At 33.2% G+C, this 23,616-nt stretch overlaps 1 protein-coding gene across 8 annotated transcripts in view; it reads right to left on the reverse strand.

Annotated features, from left to right (window-relative positions):
* Positions 1-1,483: 1,483 nt before the first annotated feature.
* NFIB (nuclear factor I B) overlaps positions 1,484-23,616 on the reverse strand; it is a 413,017-nt gene continuing 390,884 nt past the window's right edge. For all 8 annotated transcript variants that reach the window (XM_069476500.1, XM_069476496.1, XM_069476495.1 and 5 more), the window contains 2 exons: positions 15,338-15,426; positions 1,484-1,768 (listed from right to left, as the gene is read on the reverse strand). In XM_069476500.1, the coding sequence (XP_069332601.1) occupies positions 1,639-1,768; positions 15,338-15,426 (219 nt within the window). In that variant the 3' untranslated portion in view covers positions 1,484-1,638. The remainder of the gene's footprint in view (positions 1,769-15,337; positions 15,427-23,616) is intronic.

Raw genomic sequence — 23,616 nt, forward strand, 5'->3', positions numbered from 1 at the left:
CTGGTCGATTACAATTTTTAAGCGGCAACTATACACAGCCATGATATGCTTTATAAATGTGAGATAAAGGTATAACTGTCTAAAAAATCCATGATGTCACACATTTTTCTTCGTCTGGAGTACAAAATATTTTGTCATAAAAATGGTAAAGATTTAAAATGATAATAAATGCAGCAAAACAAGTGTAGTGATGTCACTTTTTTGTTTTTTTTTTTGTTTTTTTGTTTTTTGTTTTTTAGATTTCAAGGCAAGGCACGTAATGTGGACATTATATCTTCGTGCAAATTAGGATTACTGGAAAGAGTATTTTTAATTAAAATTTTAAGAGACATAGAGGCAAAATGTGTCTGCCCATGCACACTATGGATCTGTCAATACAAGAAATTTGTTGAACAAGGCTAATGTCTGAAAGCACCATGCAAGTTTTCAGCACCCTGATTACATCTGTTTTCTCAAGAGTGCGTTTTTTTATATCCTACACCCTGGCGTTCCCAGTTTGTAAACTGTAAGCTTTACCCTTGTGACATGGATTTGCCTGCCTCTTTGTCTCTATAATGCAGATTTTATAGAACCTTTTGTACACCCTATGGGTTCTTGATGCAACCAGTAATTTTAAATAAATAAATTCTACCTCCAAGGAGGCTGCAGCTAAACCAACATAAGTGCTGTGTTTTCATTAATTTTATTTTTCTCAAGCACATGATTTGTCTTGATTTAATGCCTTTTTAATGCCCTCAAAAACTGAGGGGAAAATAAATTCGCTCAAAATTATTTTAAATTCTTTTTAATCCCCTCAATTTAGAGTCCAAGGGCTGAAGGACTTATAATCATGATTCCCCTTTAGATATAAATTTATAAATTGCACTTGCCTCTGTTAAGTGTTTCTTTTGTGGGGAAAATATTATATTAATTTTTACTGTTGCATGCAGAGATAACACTTCACCTACATAGAGGCATTTCTTCCATAGAGCCTTTGTGTTCAAACTGTTTTTTTCCTTTTTTCCTTTTTTCTTTTTTTTTCTGTTTTTTTTTTTTTCTTTTTTTTAAGATTTCAAACTGGGTTACACACTGGAAAAGGCTGGGTTAAGGGCCAAAATTTAATAAATCTGTACTGATAACTAAAGGCTACAGAGATTTTATATATATATTTTTTAACTTTTAGAAATCAGAGTGCTTATAAAATGGCTGGCTCATGGCTCTGTCACCCAGCACCTCTGACGCTGCCTCCTAGCCTTCGTTGGTGAGATAACCAGGAATAGTGATTCCATGCGTAAACAACAAGAATACTAAACCAATAAAACTAGCTTATCATGCAAATATTAAGGCATCTAGAAAGTCAGTTAAAATATATTGTCATAGAGACAGAACATCTATTTCCCAGCGGACTTCATGTAACAAAGGCTACGTTGCAGGGGCTGCGATCTACCATCAGTGAAATATCATCGACCCTTTTTATGTCATTACAGTTTCAACCTTAAGGGAATTAGTGATTGTAAGTGCTGCAATTGCTGGTCTATTATCTTCTTTCTTCACTTGCTTTCCTTTCTCCCTTTGTTTTGTTTTGTTTTGTCCAGTCTTCCTCTTTTCCTTTTTTTTTTTTTTTAAATTTCTTAAACTATTGTTGTATTTCTTTTTCCCTCAGTTGCTCGTTTCTGCTTGAAGGAAAGGTTCTCCAATTATGTTCAAACCGTAATTTTGGACATTTGCCGGTAAGATGGGTGTCCTATTTGACACTTGGAAAGGAACCAAGCTAGCCCAGGTACCAGGACTGTTGAGAGGAGAGGGGCAGCAGGGAGGAAAGAAAAAAAGAAAAAGAAAAACACAACGTTACAATCTACAACAATATGAGAAATTCACATTCCAGATGCATCAAATTACTACAACTTTTTTCAAAATTACAGTCTAATATAAGATAAATTGCCAAATTATGTTTATTGTACCTATATATACTACATGTTTTACTCCTTTCATGTAAAGTAACAGTAATTGTGAGGCAGAAAAACCTGGAGTAGGACACACACACAATTGTTGAACCCTAATTGATTTGAGGATATTCTTCCTAAAACATTGCATCCACTTCAATGTAAATGCTATATGACTTTTGGCTGTTCAAAAAAAAAAAAAAAAAGAAAGAAAGAAAAAGAAGAAGAAAAGCAGCAATCTACACTGGTACCAATATAGTTTGCCAGTTATATTCTAATCTTGTTTTACCTTTAATTGACAAGCAATTCGGTGGTAAGATGGGTTTCGATTTTTACCTGCCTATTGGGTTGAATAAAATTGAAATGTGAAATGAAAGATATTTCTTTTCCTCTCACAATAGGAAAACATATATTTTTGTAGATAGGTCCGTGCATAATATGCAATTGGAAATGCCTAATTATCAAAACGTATCTTAACTGGAGTTTTTTAGTGAAGACAAAACAAATGAAAATCATAGAACCAAAATGGAACACAGCTTTTTTTGTTCTCTACAGAATACCCATTGTGAGAGAAAACATTTATAGGCAGCCACAAAGGTCTCTGCTTGTGCTTATTAGTTCTACAGCTCTCTAGTGGTTTTCTTATCCTCCTCTACAAGTTACTTTTAGAGAGAACCAGAGTTTTCCTTCCAACTCATGTTTTCTTACGTTGGCTTGCAACAGAAGCCTGAACATTCCCTGCTCCTCCGCTCAGTAATAATGCCATGTTTGAGCTGTTTTGAATATAGTGAATTGGGAGGGGTGCAGGGAGCATGTGCTGGAGGAAGTAAGCAGATACGATTTCTGCCTCTCTCCCATCAGCTCAACTTTTACCTAGGTGGAATGTAGGGCTGTTAAAAAACAAACAAAAAAAAAATTTGAAAAACAGTTCTCTCATTGCTACTGGTATAATCTCTCATTAAAAGAAGTATCATATGGTGGAAAATAACACCAGATCTACATATCACAAAATAACCCCACACCATACATTTTGGAGTATACCTAATCTGATGTATTGCTTGTTTCAACACTCAACTCAGAATGAATGTCTGCTAAGTAACAGCTTCATAAATAATCATGAACCAAGAAAACATCAAACTGACAATTCCATACTTGGTTTAGTCACAGCCTCGCATGGAGACATACTTTCAGTGTTTTAAATTTCATTTAGTACCCTTTGCTTTACTTTTGAAACCATGAGGTAAGATGGACACTATTACTGTAGCTATCAATTTAGATATGCTCTTTAGTCCATGTTTAAATTCCAAAGGTACAAAAACCTTTATGGAATATTACCCTGAAGAAACAAATTTGCATTTAAAAAACTTGATATATACTGTTTTTCACGCTGGTAATACCTCTATGCAAAATGTTGTTTCTTGCTACATGTCTAAGTACATATTTCTGAGTTAACAGTGACTTTTTACATTCAAGTGATTTTTTTTCAAGTGAGTTTATCATTAGACTACAAGCTCCATGATAGCAAAGTCCATCTTTCTTTTTGCTAACCAGAACCTAGCACATGGTAGATGTTCCATAAAGTTTTTTGATAAACAAATCAATTAATTACTTCAAATCACACCCAAATATATATTTTTAAAAGGTTTTTGCCCAAGATTACATTTACTCATGAATACCTTGTGATTGAGTCTCCTAAAAAAAAGAAAATAGACATCCCATCTCTGAATTTAAAATTAGAGATATTCACCATTAACAAAAATTGATTATGCAAGAATAGTCACATTCAAAGTAAAAAGATATTTCCTTATTATCTGATAAAAAATTATAATTCTAAAGAATAAGAATATGTGTTATTGAAACCTTTCCTAAGACACTTAATTGTTTTCACATATTTCTTTCTTCCCACACGTTTTCAACAATTATTTCTGTGCTTTGCACCATTTATTGGGAACAACGTTACATAATGCACCATGAAACTTATTTTCCCCTCAACTGTGTTTCCACTGCACTTTGTACACAGTCCTATTACAGCATTTATTACTTCATATCATAATTATCTATATCTATGATTATCTTACTGATTGAAAGGTGAGCTCCATTGAGAAAATGACCTAGCCTTATGTATCTCTATAGAATCTAACCACAGCTGATGCTATTTCTCAACAGACAAAATAAATTACAAAAATGGATATCCATTGTTTTTAACCTGAATAAGAAGTATGTATTAAAAGCAAAACGACCAGCTAAAATAGATAATACTTGAGAGTAAGACTATGCCAACAACAAGCAAATCATTTTGCAAAATCAACAAGAATCCCAAATTAAATGAGCTTAAGAAAGCCATTTAGAGACTTCATGCTTTAGGGATATAAAGTATATTTGAATGACTGAAAATAGGTATGGCTCCTTAAATGGACAAGTCTACCAAATAATGGCAGAATTCAGGGTTTATTTTGTAATAGCTTTCTTACTCAGTTCTTTAGAAGAGACATATGTCATTATTCTTTGGAAAGTGCTCGATAAAAGTAAACTGATGCTAGTCACTAACAGAACTCTTGCTGCAGAATGCCTGACAAATTTAATTTAAATGTTTATTTAAACCTTTCAAGCCTCCCATCCTACATTATGGCCATATCAAAATTGCAGAGTGCAATATATTTGTCAATACTGTTTATGAACCTTTGGGGGGAAATAAATCTCAAACATTAACACTATGCAGACCCCATATATGAGTTTTACAAGTCTCTTATTGGCAATTTGTAGGTTAAGTTCAGAATTATAAGGCACAGACATTTTTTAGAGCTTTTTTTGGTAGTCCCATTGAAAAAAACCTGTCAAAACTAATTTAAAGACTATGATAGCAAATGTAAAGAAAATGCTTAATCAAACAAAGTAATAGAGGTCATTTAATTTAAAAACACAATGCTTAAAGTTGCATAGCTATTCAGGTAAAAATGTAACAGTGCTTTTGAAATATCTAACTTTCTCTCTATATAAATTAATGCCAATAATAATATGTATGGATAAAATAAACACACATATACATATGCAAATTAGTATATGTAAAATGCTTAATAGTTTTAATTCATAGTGGAATGAGAATTACTATATGGATAATCTTAAATTCAATCCAATAATCTGCATTCTATTAAGAGACATGAGAATACAACTAAAAAGATCTCAAAATATTCAAGGTCAAATTCAGCTACTTGAGCAATGTATCTTCAAGCATGCATTTACTTCGTTTTCATCAAATTTTCCATGGCCAAATTATCTTTCTTTAGACAAACAAAGATGAGCATGACTGAAAGCTGAAAGCACATCTTAGAATATATAAACTGGCCATAACTATCAAAAAAGAAAAGAATATAATTACTTTGTGAAAAATCAGTCACAAAAAAAGCACAAAATATTTCGATAGGACCTTAACACATAGCACAACTCACCCTAATGATGACTACTCTGTGCAATATAATGAGGTATTTCATTATAAAAAATTACACAAGCGCTAAATCAAAATTCCAAAATAAAATGTCTGATATCATGGATAATCTTTTCGCACTATTTTGCCCAAACTGTATGATGTGGCTTTCCCCAAAAGGGAGAAAGCCCACAAATTATTTTGACCTTAAGATGCGTTAAGAGTAGGTGATAGTCCTGCTTCATTTTATGCTACTAAGACTACCTCTGAAGCACTGTGTTTTTTCTATGCAACACTCTTCAAACAAAACAAACTCTATGGCATTTCTTTGTTAAAGACACTCACCAAGTCATGTCATTTAAGGAACAGCTGAAGGGAAACAGGGAAGATATGGCAATTGAGTTGAAAAGAAATGCAGACTTCTTCTACATGATTCATTCAGGTAGACAGAAATAGCACAAAAGGAGAGACTTCCAGATCATGCTGAGCACTTACTATGAGCAAGGTTCCATCTTTGTTGTTTTACATATGCTGTCACTTAATTCTCTCAAAGAGCTCTTGAAATGGCCATATCATTATCCCCATTTCAAATATGAAGAAATGGAAGTAAGAGAAATCACTTGACCAAAGTCTCCCACCTAGTCCTCCGGTATGAATCATTTCTGTCAGATTTCCCGGGCCATTTCACTACGTTATGTTGCCTCCGTAGGAAGTCAGACATTGGCCCAACATGAGCAAGAACTTTTGTACAGAGTTTTCTGAAGGCAAAATTTATCTGCTTCAGGAGACAATGAACTTTTTATACTCCACACAAGCTAGATTATAATATAGCTAAAGAGGTTGATGCAGAAGAGACTTGTGCATGGAATATGTGGTCGATCTGGGTAGCCAAGCAATCTGACATTCTGTATGTCTATCTCTTCTGAAAACAAATCTAGTTGAAGTTCTACTAGAGTGACACTTACAGTGAAGGTTAAGAGGGAAGAAAATACCCACTTCTTCCCTTTAAAAATGATACACTATATTTTACTTATCTTGGATAAATTGGATTAAATGGTTGGTCTTTGCAGATACAAGGAGTAAACAGACTGCACCTTTCAATGAAAGAAAGAGAGAAAATTGCTCTGTGCAGCCAAACCAACATTTGATGGTTATATTTTTTAAAAATGTGCATTCTGTCACTATGTCTTCTTGGCCAAAAAGGCTTAGGCCCTTAGCTTTTAGATCACTGAAGAACAACAGGGTGCCAAATAAACGTGTGCGAAGCCATTTAGTTGAGTCAGGAACCAAACAAACAAAGACTTCATCTATTAGTCTTGAGTGATTAAAATGATAAGAGATATTAATATTTTAAGAATGATAGAATTCATTTATTATTAGTCTATGTTTATTTGATAATGAATTGGGCAACCCATTTGTTAAACAATTTATAAAATGTCAAAGTATCCAGTACACTAATACCTTTCACAGGAGTAATGATATTGCCCATTTAGAATTTACACACTTATTTAATCATGAGACTACCATATCTACTGAGAAGACAGTAAGTACTCTTTCAGGAAGCTTAAAAAACATTATAGGAATGAAGCACAAAGAATTGTACATAGTCATACATACCTCAACGATATCAATAGCCACGTTATTTATAGATAAAAAAAATAAGCAAGGCACAGAAAGCATAGGGAATAAATAATATAGATATTTTAATTTAAAAGAAGGATTTGCCTTTAATTCCTTTGTACCAGTTTCAGATAGCCCCAAGAAGGAAAGTTTTTTACTTCCTTGGCTAAATACTCTAATTTTATTGGCACAATATTAACATGCAAGTATTAGTTTTTCTCCCCAAATGGACAATAAACAATTTTTCCTGTTAATAGCTAAAAACATGTCTGGAAAAACCAGGCAAGATGGGTTAATTAAGTATCAAGTAAGAAAGCATGCCGACCTGGAATGCATGTGTGTTCATTTGGACTGGGTGCTTATTTCAATATAACACAAAGGCTGCAGATTAAGTCTTGTGAAAAAATGCTCACTCAGACCAGTGGAAGGAATAAAAGCATTTGACTCCATTAACGTATCAGAACAAAGAAAACGGTACTTGATAACTATAGTAGTTGCTAGCACTTACATAGTGTGTGTTATTTGCCTGGCACTGTTCTATGCACTTGACCTACCTTAAAGCTTTTAATCCTCAGAAAAACCTAGAAGAAAGGACCATTATTATCCTGACTTTACAGATGAGGAAACTGAAGCTAGGCAGTTAAGTGGCTTGCCCAATTCATATTGCTACTGAGTTGTAGAAGTCAGGATTTGAATGAGCAGTATGGTTCTAGGAACTATATTTTTATCTACTACACTTTACCTCATCTCCCTCTTTTGTCAAACATACTTTACTTTTCTCACTGGACTAGAATTTATATTACCACTGAATTATATAAGAAATTCTATGAATTAAAATTCTTATCACTGGGACACACTGAAATTCCTACAGAAGTATAACTCTTAAGCCCAAATTTCAGCACAAATAACCATATCTTATTTATCCAGTTGCTTTTCAGCTGAATGCAATATTTGCCTTTATTTTATGTCTGTATGCATGTGGCTGTGTGTTAATAATTTGCTTGTTGAGTTCCACTTTAGATAAGGCTAGACTCAAAGTGAAATATACAAAGTGCTTTACCTAGGTCTTGTGTTTCTTCGATTTATTCTTCCCATTTTTAGGGATCATTATTGCCATCTGAATGATCCTATTTGCATGCAAGATGATTTCTAATGATTATTACTATTTGTAATAATCTGTATCAGAAAGCTCCCTGGCTAGCTCTTACCTGAACTGCAAAGTACTCTTGTGGGCTCTCTGGGAAACACCAAATATCATAAACTGCAGGTGGCTCATGGAATTATTCTAACTGCAAGCAATAGCACTTCATAGTAATGAAAGAGAAATGTATTTGTTTCTTAACTAAGTAGGTAAATAGCCTTCTTTATTGCTCTTCCTTGGGGACCAACGGTTTTGAAAATAGCATATCAAAATGGTAGGCCATCAAACCTCATTAATTTATATTCAATTGTTTCAGACATGTTTTGTTATCGGGCACGCTGGATTGAATGTTAACTTTACCATGCATGAGTGCTAGCATTTTCTAAGTAAAATAATGGCATCTGCCAGTGAAATATTTTATCTAATGAAGGGCACAGGGCAAGAAAAGGCCTTACATATGGGACGACTGTCACTAAACATGAGATGTGCTCATTACAGTTACTGTACTCTTAGTAAAAAGCTCTTACATAATCCTAGAAGACCCTTCAACGCAGCAATCTATATATTTAAAAGCAATAAAAACTTATTTCCTTAAAATATTTTAGTTTAAATAAATATGAAAAAAAAGCTCTTTCCTCCAACAGGCCAAATTAAGCAGATTAAAAAAAATATGTTTGATCTTTTTCATATTTTAGAACTGAAATGAAAGATGAATAATTATTATGAAGATGACTAATTATAAATAAATTACAGTACACACATGCATACATATATAACAACTTATGTAGCTGTGGGAGGGTTTAGCCAATTAAAAATATATAAAATTATCGGGCTCGAAGTAATTATTTTATCTCCTCCCACAGACCATGCCACAGTGGAGAAGCCCACATGTGGATTTCCAGCCCTTTCTCTCTCTGTATTCCTCTCTACCCCTGGGCTCCTTTTCAACGCCACTGTTACAAGTGCTACTGCTCCTCTTATTTGCATATGTGATTCTTCAACAGCAGACAAAATTCTCTGCAAAAATGGTGCTTCAAAATAGTGCCTTTCACTAGAGAAAAATCACCCAAGGCATACGAAATTAAATAGAAATGTAAGTTTTATACAAAAGCAAAGAGAGATTCTTTCACAAATGATTTTCGTGTAAAAGCAAAAATCAATATTATTTGCACAATTTCACCTCTAAAGGATGAAACTTACTTGGATCAGAATTCTGAAGCATAAAATTACACGTGACTAAGGAACTGAACACATTTGAATACTGTGCTTGCTACTCTGTTCACATGGGCAAAAGATCTTCCTTCTTGTAAAACAAAGTAACATGGGAGAGAATAATTGTAACTTTCTACGATTTCTGAATATTCAAAATTCGTGCTCTTCAATTTCTTGAACCTAACTAGGGCTTTGCCTTTTCTTTTTTCTTCTATAACTTATTATGCTTGTTATATACATTCATTCACAGCTTTTTTATTTAATAAATATGACAAAAATGCACCATATACCTACTAACAGCACTAGCAAACATGAGAATCAAAAAAGATAGGCTGATAATGGTGCAACGGCTGCCGATGGTCCTGATTTCTTATGGATGCAATGCATATGTAAATATGGCACTTTACATAAAACATATTCAAATAAAGTAGGTGTTTAATATACTTCCTTTCATTGCAAAGGGTTAATCAGCAAGGTTTACATATGGGAATTTTCTGAATCGCGCTCCTCCCTCTCCAGTAGCGCTGCCAAAAATCATCTGACAGGAAACGTAAGATTAAGTTTGTCCTACCTAAGCGAACAAAGAGTGCTCTGAACAAGCCACCGGTTTACTGCAGAGCGGGAACTTTTCTAATCCTGCTGGAATCTGCAGTGCTGCTCAGAAAATATCACGGAAAAAGTTGTTTTCTTTCCTCTAACATCTTGTCTCAGGATCATCTCATTTTGGTCACACTGCAGATCCTGCTGCTTCTCCCATAAAGGTTAACTTAAAGCTCCAAACATAATCATGTGGAAAATGGACATTATTGATTCCTATGGTCCATTGTTCCCCCATCCTAAGTCCCTGAAGTTCAAGTTCAATCTGGAATTACATCATGTCTGGTTTCTCCTGGTTACCAGACGGCTTGAGACGTGACCACAGCTACAGAAAAAACAAACAGCCTTCTTCACGCTTCGGCTCCCCTATCGATTCAAACGTAAACTTTTTTTCTTTCTCTCAAGTATGCTTCAAGTATGGAGCATGGTTAATTTAGAGATTAAGTTCCAAATTAGATTATCTAATGGCATCTTAATGGATTGCTGACCCATTTCCTGTGGGATGGCAGCATGCAAGTCTGGCTGGAATACAATTAATTTCTTAGGAAGTGTTCTGAAGAGTTTGCCTAGATAAAAAGGAAACGTCGTGTTGTACAAATCTTTCTTTATAAATAGAGAAAGTTAGGCAAAACTACAACAAATCCCAACATATTTTTTTTCAATGGCCAGATCACAGACGTTGTGGGTCTGTGAAAACCAGATCAAAACTATTTTTGAGAACAGTAACGTTTTAGTTTTGATTTTATAACAGGTACAGATAATTTTGATAAGAATGGAGTGATTTCCTTAAATAGAATATTCAAATACAAACAGCAGCCCTAGTTAGCAGCCCCAGTACTAAACAATGGTCATGTGCAATTTTGGCTTTTGCAGTTCCCCACCTTGAACCGAAGATTCTTCCATTCATTTACCTTATCAGCATTTCTAGCATAGTCCCAGAGAGGTGCTAGGGGCCCAGAATGGTGTATAAAAAGTAGAACATTTGAACACACTTTAGAGCTGACAGCTGAAAAGGAAATTCAGCACTCGGAGAATAAAGCTCCCCCCAGGAACTCCAGGAACAACCCAGCTGTTGTACTGTAGTTATGTGTCAAGATAACAAACTGAGAGCAGGAAATGCTAACCTAGTGAATTCACAGGGATGGTCTAAGTGTAATGTTGAAATAAAAGTTAACTCTTAATACCACCTAAGGGACAGGATACATACTGCCTTTATCATACACATGCCACATATATGTACACACACATGATACACATATATGCGTACACACAAACACATGTATGTACATACAAACATATGGTTCACAACCCAATATTGCAAATTGTTTTTGTTTAGATATTCATTCTTAAGCCTTTTGAGAGCATACATTTTTCAAAAGAAAATTTTATGGACAAAGCAAGGAAAATGGTTGAGGGCAGTGTTATGCAAATTAAGTTACATGTATGACATGAGTGCTATTACCCCTTCCTTTTTGCCCTCCCTCTCCTGACCAACCAGATCCAAATAACCTTTACTGGCTGCTAAATTTCTCTTGGGAAATCAAGCAACTCTCTAGAATTGCAGTAATAAACGACAATTTCTTACAAAAACATGTGTGAAGTAACTACAGGATGAAGCATTCAACTCACAGAAAGGAACTGCTAACACATGTAACATGGAAAATAGCTGATAAAAGTCTCTTTGGTGCCATTCAATTATGGCATCAGCAGAAACACAAAAATCCTTCCAATTATTTCAGTAAAATCTTCATTTATTCATTATTTCAGAGGCTGAGCAAATGGTTTGTGTAAACATATCCTTCAGTAACACGCACATGTTTATTTTAGCCATCTGAAGACTTCTTCTATGTTTATATAAGCCATCAGACACATACAACCACTCACTTGGGGCTTTACGTTTTCTTGAAAGGGGTAGAGGGGAGAAAAGAGAATGAAACAATAAATTCAGTTTCCCTTTTGCATAAAGCACTCCCTCTAATGTTTTAAAATAACTTCTGTTTATATTATTCTTGGATTGTCCTCAGCTTTCTTTTTCATTCAATTATATTTCTTTTTCATAGTTGATAGCACAAGCTATGTTCTGGCTATAGTTTTAAGAAAGTAAGACTGTCAGGGAGTAACTGCTGTATGTGTTTATACTCACATAACTCACATATGCAACAAAGTAACCAGTCCACATAGGAGGACAGGGCACAAACACAACAGTATCTTGCTTAAGCAATTCATCACCTATAACCCTCCTATGATCTGAACTCATCCTAACTAAAGTAGAAGTGAGCCCTTTAACAACATTTTACTCTGGGTTAACCGCAGTGCCTGACCTTTTGCTTAGGCAGAAAAGTTGGCTTTTTTAAGGCACAAGTAACTCCTTTGCTTAAGCGTGCGCATGTGTGCGCACACACATACACAAACACACTCAAATGTCTCACAAAACTCTAAGGTCAAAACAACAAAACACCTTCAGGGTTGCAACCTAGTAAGTCTGTGAAAATGTTCCAGAAGAGTCAGTTTTGGTTCCTAAGGGAATGGGGTGGGGCTGGGGTGGAGGGAGGATGGAGGAAATCTTCCAGCTTCGATTAGACTTGCACAGCTCCCTCGGCACTGCCATTTTCAGTCCTGAAAAAGGAGCTGCATTTGACATGGGGACACCTCAATAGGGCAATTGGAAAAAAGCAGAAAAGAGGGTGACCACCGGACAAGTGATTGTAAGAAGAAAGTAATGGCAACAAAGAACAATCAAAACAAAATAAAGCAAAACCAAAACACCCATTTTGCTTTGTCCTTTTCTACTACAAGTCTCCAAGGATTGCCTTTTGCCAGAAACAAAAGTAACTACCACAACAAAAATAACCATCGTGACAAAGGCAAATTCTCTAACGCTTTGGTTGGATAGATATGCATTTCTCCAATTTTTTCAATTTACTCAGAGGATTCCAGAGCTGTAGCCATGCCCTGAAGATTCTAGATGTCTATTATCTGACTTAAAAGTCGTAGTGTTATAGATATTTATGACTTCCTTCTTAAATATTCTTTCTAGGAAAAAAAATTAAGTTTTAAAAACAACCAGAGTGCACAAACTATAAATCATGAATAAAGCTGTCTGGCCACAGACATGGCCTATTTGTATTATTAAGTATGAATTCTATTTGTGTCCATTTTTGAAAGCTATAACAAAGCAAAGCAACTTACTCTCCTACTTGAGTTTATTTATTCTGCACTGTATAATACTTAGACTTTAGGAACTGTATCTGTTATCAGTCACAGCATTTATGTCAGCCCACCATAAAGATTCAATAAATACCTGTTGAATGTAGGAATGTGATGACTGCCATTATCAATTATGTGCTTTCTGAATCATGACAAAAAAGGGAAGAAACAAACCAAAAGATACATTTTTAAGAGCTGTTTGAATCATTAAGCCCATTCTACATATAATTATCTTCTAATCTAAAGAATTACTATTTTTGAAACAGGGAAAAAAAGAAATTTTAACTAAATAAATTCTGATATTTTTTTTATTTCCTGTGACCAGAAACTGATTACCACACCAATTTTTCACCAAGCAGGGGATTTGTAACATGAACAATACTCCCATAAGAACTGAGTTTAATCATGGTATTTGTTCATGCCAATGCATGCCTTCTGAGAGTCACTGTCTACTCACCTTTTCTTTTTTGGGATATTGATTTTTGATTCAAAAAATTACTAGGAACTAGATGAAGTTATATTTTAAATCTCCAATAATCTATATCTTTGTTTGCCTTTGCTATACTTTAGAGGTGCTATCCCATTTTAAATTAGTATCAATATTTCAAAGATTTGGAAGTTCACCCAGCTATAGGCACATTCACAAACTTGAGGATACTTCATCTGATTTGCAATTCTTGCAAATATGGTGAATTTGTATGCAGACACGGGCCATTTTGCTAACTGATAAGCAGAACATGAAATATAAGGAAGTTATTTAATAAAATAAAATGCAAACACTGTGTTATTAAAAATCCAACTAAATTAACTTTAAAATACTTATTAATTCAGACTATTTTAACAAGATATTTTCATTGAATTTAATTAAGACAATTAATCAAGACTATTTAAATAAGATGGCTCCATTGAGTTTAACTTCTTTTTATAAGTATATACTATATTTTTTTCCCAAAGGAAAAAGGATTACAAGGTTCTCGGAAAAAAGAAAAATCACAATACGTAAAAATGTATCCATTTTTGAAGTGGATGCTCAACCAATCTTCAAAAAGAGGAAAAGTCATGTCGGATTCATTTTCGTTAGTAAATTAATGAAATGTCATCAAGTTTTAAAGAACAGAATCTGAATAATTTTCTTAATTGCTATCTGAGTAAAAGTGGACATTTAATTAATTTGATTCTTTTACATTCTACTCTTCAGCAGTTTCTATCAACCAACATAGAGATGGGCAGCCCATTGACAACTAACGTGAGTATGTACCTTTACATAGACACTTTCCACAAAGGGAGGATTACAACCATAGCACAGTCGGAAAATTTTGTTGGCTCTACTTTTGGTGAAATCCTTATGGGATGACCTCACTCTTCTGCAAATTTTTATATCTTATTACATATGATTATATCATGAATTTCAATTATTTAATTCATCAATTTAACACAATTTGTTCTTTAAAATTTAAATTATTCAAAATAATACATAAATATCTTTAAAATCATACTTAAGAAGCTGACTTAGAACTACTTACTTTCTAAAACCAATACATTAGACAGTATCAAAACTGGTTTTGAAAATGAAGTTTTAGAATAATTTTCTCAGCCAACCAAATAAAGTCAATCTCCCATGAGTCATATCAGTATACAAACAGAAATTAAAACTTTAAACCAAAATCCTTATTTAGCTACTGATTTCAACAATCTTCCCACTCTGAAATTGATGGGTACTACCAATAACAATTAAATTGACTAATTTTAAATCTTTCTTCTAGCTTTTTTCCTCTGATGGGAATAAATGAATAGTAAAATGACTTAGAATTAGCAGTAGAGGAAAGACTCGAAATAAGAAGAATCTATAATGTGAAAAACAAAAGCTTTATCCTCAGATAGCTGAAAAAACTTCCCTACAGCTACAATTTCATTTTTCAGGGCCTAAAATCTAAACGTAAAATTCCACCTCCCTCCCCCACCAAAAATATTATAAATTATATAACACATTTGATAGCATTTAGAAATTCCAATGATCAGTTAGCATATACTATAGTCCCAAATTAATTTGATGTTGCATTTAAATAAGAAATAGAGGGGGATAGGGGAAGAGGAATGGTATAGCCAAAACAACTGAATTTTTAACATATATTTTCTGTAAAGCTAGTTAAAAACAAACACTATAGCTCATGTAATTTTTAGGTGTAAGTGTAGGGTTGGAAATAATTAAAATGTTACCTTTGCCAAGTAATTCCCAATGTATCCTCACTGGTACTGGGGTATAAATGCCTGCCGTTTTGATTCATGGTCCAGTCACAAATCCTCAGCTGTCAATTGAAACCTAGCAGTCAGATATGGATCGAGCAGTACTACAGTTTTTAGTATTTCAATGAACACATGCAAACTAGTACTGTACATGGCATTAACCTTACTTTCCCAAGAGGCAACTTAAAGTAAAAAAAAACAAAAGCAAAAAGAAAATCTTATTCTGAAAAGCAAAATTCCTAGACTCTTTTTCAGAAAAAGCTATTGCAATATGCTTCTCTATTAATTAAAGCATACAAGAGAAACAAGTGCTTAGAACATAACAATTAGCCATTATTAGAGTACAAATTGAGCTGAAATAAAAGCAAACGTTAATGTTCAATAGAGAGATATATTTTAGAAAGAAAATAAAAATGCTTTTTTTATATGCAACATACCAAATAATCTGCACTGAGTAAAATAATCAATAACTTTAAGCATGCAGTTTGCAAAACATAGATACATGCAGTTTAGAGGAGAAAGGCCCCACCTTACGTTTGCCCTAACTTGTGTTTAGAGTGTTTGGAAGCACCGAGGTAATCAGTTTTAGATTTTTACTAATTTTGTTTTATGTAAAGTGGCAATGTTTAGAAAGAGTTGATAAGAATTTCTACTTTTATTTTAAACTCAAAGTAATGGCATTTAAAATACTTTACTACATCTGAAGAAAGTGAGGAATGCACTGAATACAAGCTGAAACAAATTCTTCCCAGATCTCCGAATCATCAGCTCTGCCCTTCAGAGATTGTTCGAGTAACCCTATCCAGCTCTGTTTGGTTAACAGCTGCCCTACAGTGCTAGCAGATTTATTGAAAAGATATATTGCTTATTTTTATTCTTAAGAAAGTAAACTTATCTGGTTTTGGGGGGAAACACACACTAGAAAATCATGATTTTTAACCTTTAGATAGCCATGCTGTAAATTAACTGTATCTTGCTTGCATTGAAAAGATGACTTCTTCACAGCCATCCACTAAGCCTTGTTTGCTGCTTTTCAGTAGAATTTCTAGATGATGATAGGAGCCAAAGTACCCTTAGACTTAGGATAAACTATTTTAAAGCTTTTTGATAATGTTAGGGTTTTTTTTTTTTAAAAAAAAAATTGGCTACTAAGAATCTTTGCTTTTCCTTTTAGACTCTCAAGCTTCTGCATACTCTAAGTAACAGTGACTCAAAAGTTTTAGAAAGATAGCTTTTGCTCACTTTTCTATAGATCTATGAGGTTCCAAAACTACCACTTAAAATTTCCAAAACATGTATTTTAATTATATGGCTATTTCAGGTAAAAGTGATTTATAATTTAAAGTGAAAAAGCTCCATTCATGTAGATAGACACATAAAAATAGATTGCTAAAGATGTAGATTCTGCTCAGGATATATGTCATAAAGAAGTTTTAAATTAACAAATAAATCAAATTGGAAAGAAAAATATCTTAAATGGACCAAAATACTTGCATAAAAGAGAAAATGTCTACCTGATTTGCTTTAAATCAAACAGATAACATACCTTTACTATTTTAAAGAAGCAAATTCGTTCAGTGTGGTAAGAAACAAATATGGCATGATATTTAAAAAGTTCTCAAAATGGGTCATCTAATCAGAAATTCAACATGATGGGGCAAATTGTTCTGTGTTTTTCTTTGACAGTAACAGAGTAAACTAGTTTCCTATTCAACATACAAGTTTTAAAAGTACTGTGAAAACAACCTGAAAACCGTTCAGGAAATTTGGCTTTGCATAAAGATTACCTTATTGATTAATCACTTACTGATTCTGCTCTAGTCAATGAAAATGTTAGTTTTGAATCAATTAAACATTCTCAAGAAGGGAGAGGTATAATTTAGGCATAGCATGTATTAATTCTGTTGATAATTAACTTCAGGTTAGTTTCTATGGGGCTCTCAGCTTTACGTTTTTACAGAGAGTATAATTTCACAAAGCCAGGGGAACCTAAGTATCATTACTGATTGGTTTATCGTCCCAGACAACTGCAGGAACCAATTCTCCTTGGAAGGATGCATCGTAAATTAGTTAGTTTAGTCTTGTTAGTGTTGCTAATTTTTTGTTTGTCTGTCTGTTTTACCACCCCTAAAAATGCCCAGTGAACTATCTTTGACCACACGTGGAACACTTAAAATTAACATATTGTTGGACTTTTCTTTCCACAGAGTAGTCTCAAAGAAGTTAAACTTGAATATAGTTATTCATTTTCATCTCTATTTAAGATGTATGCAATAGAAATATTTTCTCCCAAACAGAAAAATATGCTTACATACATACAAAATAATCAATGAATATATTTAGCAATAATTTAATGTGAGACAAATTAGCAGGATATTAATTAGTATTGAATTTTCTTTCAGTTACTCAAAATATAAAATATAATTTAAATTTATTTACTTCTTTAGACTGCTTACTGCCATTATCAACATTTCCAAAAGTTTCTGAGGAAACACATTTATGCATGTTTGTGTGTTATACCTTACTTAAGCTAGTTTACTTAAGCAAGAGCCTCTCTCTTCATGTTGGTTTTTTAAAATAATTAAACCTTCTTTGGCATAAAGCATCTTTGAATTAATAAATGTCCTGAGAAAGTGAAGTTTGAAAGGTGATGGTGTGCATGGGAGAAACAATTCAATAATTAAAATAGAAATCACCTAATCACAAAACATTTCCATGATAGTGATTCCTAAGCAAATCAATTCCTAAGAATCTTATTTGACCAAGATAGTCCTGACCCAGCAAATTTTGAACAGACTCTAGATATTGAAAAGTTAATACAATGTATATTTAAGCTTCTGGGGTCATTAGTATTCTTGGTATTAGTATAATTCAGTGTTCCTAACAAAAAATGATTTTATAGTAAGCTTTAAATAAGTTTAAAATAATAGGTGATAATCTTTTTTGAGGTTGGGATGGTGATCCCTCAGTTTCTGTCCTGTGAGAGAATCAATGTTAGCTAATTCAGCTTTCAATTTTTTAAATTAAATTTTAAAACTTTAATTTTAAGTGGCACATAAATACATGCCTTTCATTTATATAAAAATTTCCTCGGTTAAAAGCTTTAATAACACGCTAATGATTTTTACAAGTATATTCTCTTAAGAAATAGGAAATTACTTTCCCCCCAATAGTAATCAAATTTAAAATATCAAGTGCAGGTTAGTTTAGAAATTTAGTCTGTTAAAGTTGTGTGTTTATATGTGGAGGTGGGGAGCAATTCTTATTTTTGTAACAACATAGACTCTAAAACAGACCTGATCATATGCATATCCTTACAAAAATGCACACTCATATAAATCACTTTATTCTTTATATGCATCTACAAATATGAAATTCAATTGTCCAGAAAATGTCCAGAATTCCAAAAGCAAATAAAAGCTGAAATAAGAAGTAAGATTCTCCTCCAAAAACGCTATCAGTAAATAAGTAAAGCTGAAATAGTTCAAACAACTAAGAAAGAAGTGAAGGTGAAGTTTTCACTGCATATGTTCTTAGGGTGGAGTTCTATAAAGTCTCTGGAAGGAGAACCTTGTTCCTGGCCCAACTCAAATGAGATTGTTTCAGGAAAACAAGGATGGGGGCCATCTGGTTTCCCTCAAATTTCTGCATTGAAGGAAACACCTAAGATTTGGATCATTATCCTTTCCTAAACCACACCCAAATAATTATGTAAGTAGCTGATAGCCATAAAGAATCAAGATTGCTTGTGATTTCATAATAAGGGTTTGCTTATTCAAATGAGGGTCCTCCATTGTTATTAACAGGGGCTTTTGTTAAGTAGATAATAATTAGCTTTGGGAACAAAAGAAAGAAGGTAAGCAAAATGTTCTACTTTGCCAGACTCAACAAACAGGCTATGTACTAACAGTCACTCATGGTAACAACAGCTCTCAATTGAACCAATAAACCACTAACCTATAAACAGAATAATTAACACAGACAAATTTATCTGTCTATTTTTTTTTTTTAAGTTTACAGTGACTCTCAGGGGAACACGTTGAAAAGTATGTTTTATGTTCTTTTGGGTTTCTTCATTTCTCCAGATGCCATAGAAATAGATTTTTAGGGGGTGTCTTTTTTTGGAGGGGGTCCTAAAAACATTCACACTCCAATATTCATACTTTCCTCTTAGTAGAGGAAGAATTTTAGTAAGAGATTTAGTAGAATTTTACTTTATTGCTATCATTAATTAGCTGCATGGAGCAAATAAAATGACAATTATTCACTGAAGAGTATGTAACCTCTGAATAAATGGTATGAACAAGCAAAATGGTCAGAATGAATTGTGTTATATATGGAACATATAACACATATACAATAAAAAGATATTTCAGATCATCTTGGCATCTTAAAATCACTTCTAATGCCAGTTTTTGAAACCCATGCTTCTTGATATTTAACTTAATTAGCAGAGTAGAATTAAGTTAAATGGGTATGCATAATCTCTGAGCTGAACAAACATTACTGACCATAATCATAAATTAAGTATTAGAAAATAAAAAGTTTGTTTTTTTTTTAATTGGAGGCTACTTTAACTTGAAAAATTTAAGGTTTCAAGGGACTTTGGAGCACAGGTAGTTTAACTTCTTCATCTTCCTTTCCAAGGCTCTGGGAGAACAAAGTTTAAAGACTCTTTCAAGGTTAGAAATGCCCTGTTCCCATCAACATTAAAACTCAAACCTTCTGACTCCTAATCCCTGGTTCTCACTCACTACACCAGATTGCCTGTCATTGTTCCTTTTCTACTCTATCCTTCATGTGCAGCACAAGAATATTTAAGGCTAAAACATCTGTAAATATAACCTTCAGAATTTTCTCTACTTCTCTGATTCAACTTAGATCTTTTAAAGCTAATATTTTCAGAAAAGAAGATAATTTTTCCCTTGTGCTTTTGTTGATTGGAATTCAAGGTTACATTAAACATAATTTTACTTTTACATTAATTAGAATAGCTTATCTGGATTTTCGCCTTTGGTAGCCAGTGAAGGTAAGTGAACAAATGAATCCATGCTATAAGACAGACAATGGGAGATTTCTTTTTAAATTTAAGAACTAGTCAAAAAACTAAACATTTGCATAGCCATTATTTCGACTGAAACTTCCTTTAAATGTGTTTCCTTTCCAGCTAGCCTATGTGAAAAGTGACCTCTTATCCATTTACATAGCTACCCAGAAGTCATGTGATAGTGTTTTACGTCAAGCTGTCAATTATGATAACAGACACAATAAGAACAGCCCAAGTGTTGATAGCTTGCTTCCTGACTTTATTGAAAAGTTTGTTGATAGTCGGCTTATGTCCTTTTAATTGCTTGCCTCTAATAAATGACTACCTTTCCAGTGGTTTTAATGTACCAAGCTTTGGCTTTGCCATTTGCCAGGACAAATATTATAATGGGATTTCAACTAATATCTAATTCAAAAACAAAATCCTACAGAGGCAATTTCTTAAAAAGGCCATTTTGTGTAACAGAAATTTTCACCATAATGAAAAGTATTTTTAAATTGTATCAAGAAAGGTGTTGAAAATATTTCAATATAAACTAGCCCAATAATTGAAATTGAAATAATAGCATTATATAGTCATGCAGGAGATGTAACATGCTGAAGCCCAAGCGCCAAAACAATCCATGCAATTGTGAGAAGTAGTGCAAGGGCCTGAACTGATCAGGCCACTCATTCTTAGCTCCGATAATAGGTAGCATATATATAGTCAGGAGATTATAATTTTGAAATCATGAAAATAAGCCTTATTTCTTATAAATTGGATTTTACTTGACTTTACTGTCTCACTTAGGGAAGAAGGCAAAAGTGACCTCCCATTTTATGCTGCCTAAAATTTCATATCTATATTAAAAGTTAGTATGAATTTCAATAGCTCATTCAAATAGTGATCTTTTATTTCTAAACAAGAAGCTTCGTAGCTGCAAATTTTTATTTCCAATTTTCAGTGAGGTTTTTAAAAAAATAATGTTGTACTAATGTACAATAGTATGGATTTATGCTTTTATATTATGACCTTAGACTCAAATATAATGTGATAATCAAATTAACTGGATTCTCTTATATTACCAAACTTTCCTGATGGCAAAGAAAGAAGGACAGAAATAAAAAATTTGTTATGAGGCTGACCAGATAAGACATTGGTGCTAATTTAAGTAAGTTGCCTCATATTATTCATTTATACTAAAATTGTTAGACTGGATTATAAAATAATTTCTATATTTTCTAAGCAACATCCAACATCCAACAGTTCTCATTTTCTCAAGGGGACAAAACTTGGGAAATGTAGCTCCCTCATGGCCTATCCTAATGAATGTGCACAGTGTGTTCATGAAGTATGAAGGAGGAAAGGAAACACTCACTACCTTTTACTAAACTTCTACAAAGTTAAGTCAGAGTGGAGGTCTTCCACATCTCTGAAAATGTCCCAAACCATAAAAAGACATTTCTCAGCAGAGACTAAAGAGTATAGTTTGCCAAAGCAGGACCCATGAGTTCTTCAAGCCACCAAACCATCTTCCAATAGAAAGTTAAAGAAGAATGAAGCTACAGTTGAAGTTCTGATTTTAAGATTTCCCCCATGCCAATAGCGAATGCATTTAATAAACCAACAATCCCAAAGACAGACTAGTTCCAGACCTTGAAAAATATTCAAGATTGTGTAAGCAACAAAGAAAAATTCTAAAGTCAAGTCCTGATCACCTGGCATGAGCTGATTATTATGACTGATTAGAGAGGATTGTTTTTAACAGCAAATTATAAATTAGTTTACATGAACGTTTTTGAAATATTCATCATGATTATACGATTTTATGTTTCAGATTCAAATGAGGTATCATATTTGCAATGATAGGTAAAAATTCCAGTGTCAGAAAACACTAATATTTCAAGGCAGTTAGCAACCAGTATCAGTCAGTAATAACCAGTATAAAAGGAGCACAAAGATGTATAATTACTAATAACAACTGCATGAGTACCAAGTTAATGAGTATAAAAGCATATACATCTAGTATTCAGATTCACCAGTATGAATGTATTACCCTTACAGGTGAAGTGCAGGGTTAATTTTAATACTAGAATATTTTCCATCTCAACTTGAAAATGCCAGTATGCTTGTGTATTAGAAATGACCATGATGAAAGCTCTACTGTAGTGTCATTTTGTGAAAAGATTATTTATAAAATGGTCAAAATTATTCAATAATTTTAAATTTATTGTTAACTCTAATTTATGTAGGTTATATTAAAGTTCTTTTCTAAAGAAAAACTAGCACTCAACAATGCACATTAATACTTTTCATAACCTAAAAGAATAAATCTTTATAAAGCAGCCACCATGAAGTGAAGAATGTACCTGGTGACAATATTTATTCTTAAGGGGTCATGTATATTAAAGGCTACAGGGAATGTTTAAAAGAACCCTCTCAGACTAAAACCACTGCCTTTCCAATTTTGATTTTCTCCTCGCTAATATAAAATGATTGATTACCTTTATTTCATGTACCCCTTGATTTTCCTTTTCATTCATCATTGAGTGCTTTAAACCAAATGCATTTAGAACCTGCTGCTAGAAGAGTGGTCTCTTTTAAATCTTTGTAAAGTAATGAAAGGACACAGTAAATCAATCTCATTTCTAGTATAGGAAAGAATAACCTTTACTCTACTGAAATCATTTAAACTGTTTCTGTCCATTCTTTCCTGAATAGTAAACATAAAACGTCACCTACGTGATTCTTTTAAAATTTGAAAGGAGAAAAATGATAGGCTTTGAACTGGAGCCTTAGTTCACTAATATTCATATATAGCATAATATGCATTTGCATTTATTTTCTGCATGCCTCCAAATTGTAGTTCATTATGAAATAAGGCATATTGGGCTTCTTCAAATTAAAAAGTAGCACTAACTCTTTCATTACATAGAGGGCAAATTATTTGTCTGCATGGTGTTTAAAATTTTTAACTATGAAGGATAGGTGTTTTTTTCTGCCAAGGATCAATATGATATAACATATTTCATAAATATCAACCACATTTGTCTCAATAAAACATATTCATATTGTAAGTGGTCTTGACTCAACACTGTCCACTTACATAACAAATGGTCATCTTTGATTAAAAAAAAACTTTCTGGTTCTAGAACTCATATATATATGTACATATATATATATATTTTTTTTTTCATTTAAAATGTGCCCAGAACTCTATCTACAT

Source organism: Eulemur rufifrons, chromosome 7 (genome assembly GCF_041146395.1).
Source record: "Eulemur rufifrons isolate Redbay chromosome 7, OSU_ERuf_1, whole genome shotgun sequence".
Taxonomy (NCBI): domain Eukaryota; kingdom Metazoa; phylum Chordata; class Mammalia; order Primates; family Lemuridae; genus Eulemur; species Eulemur rufifrons.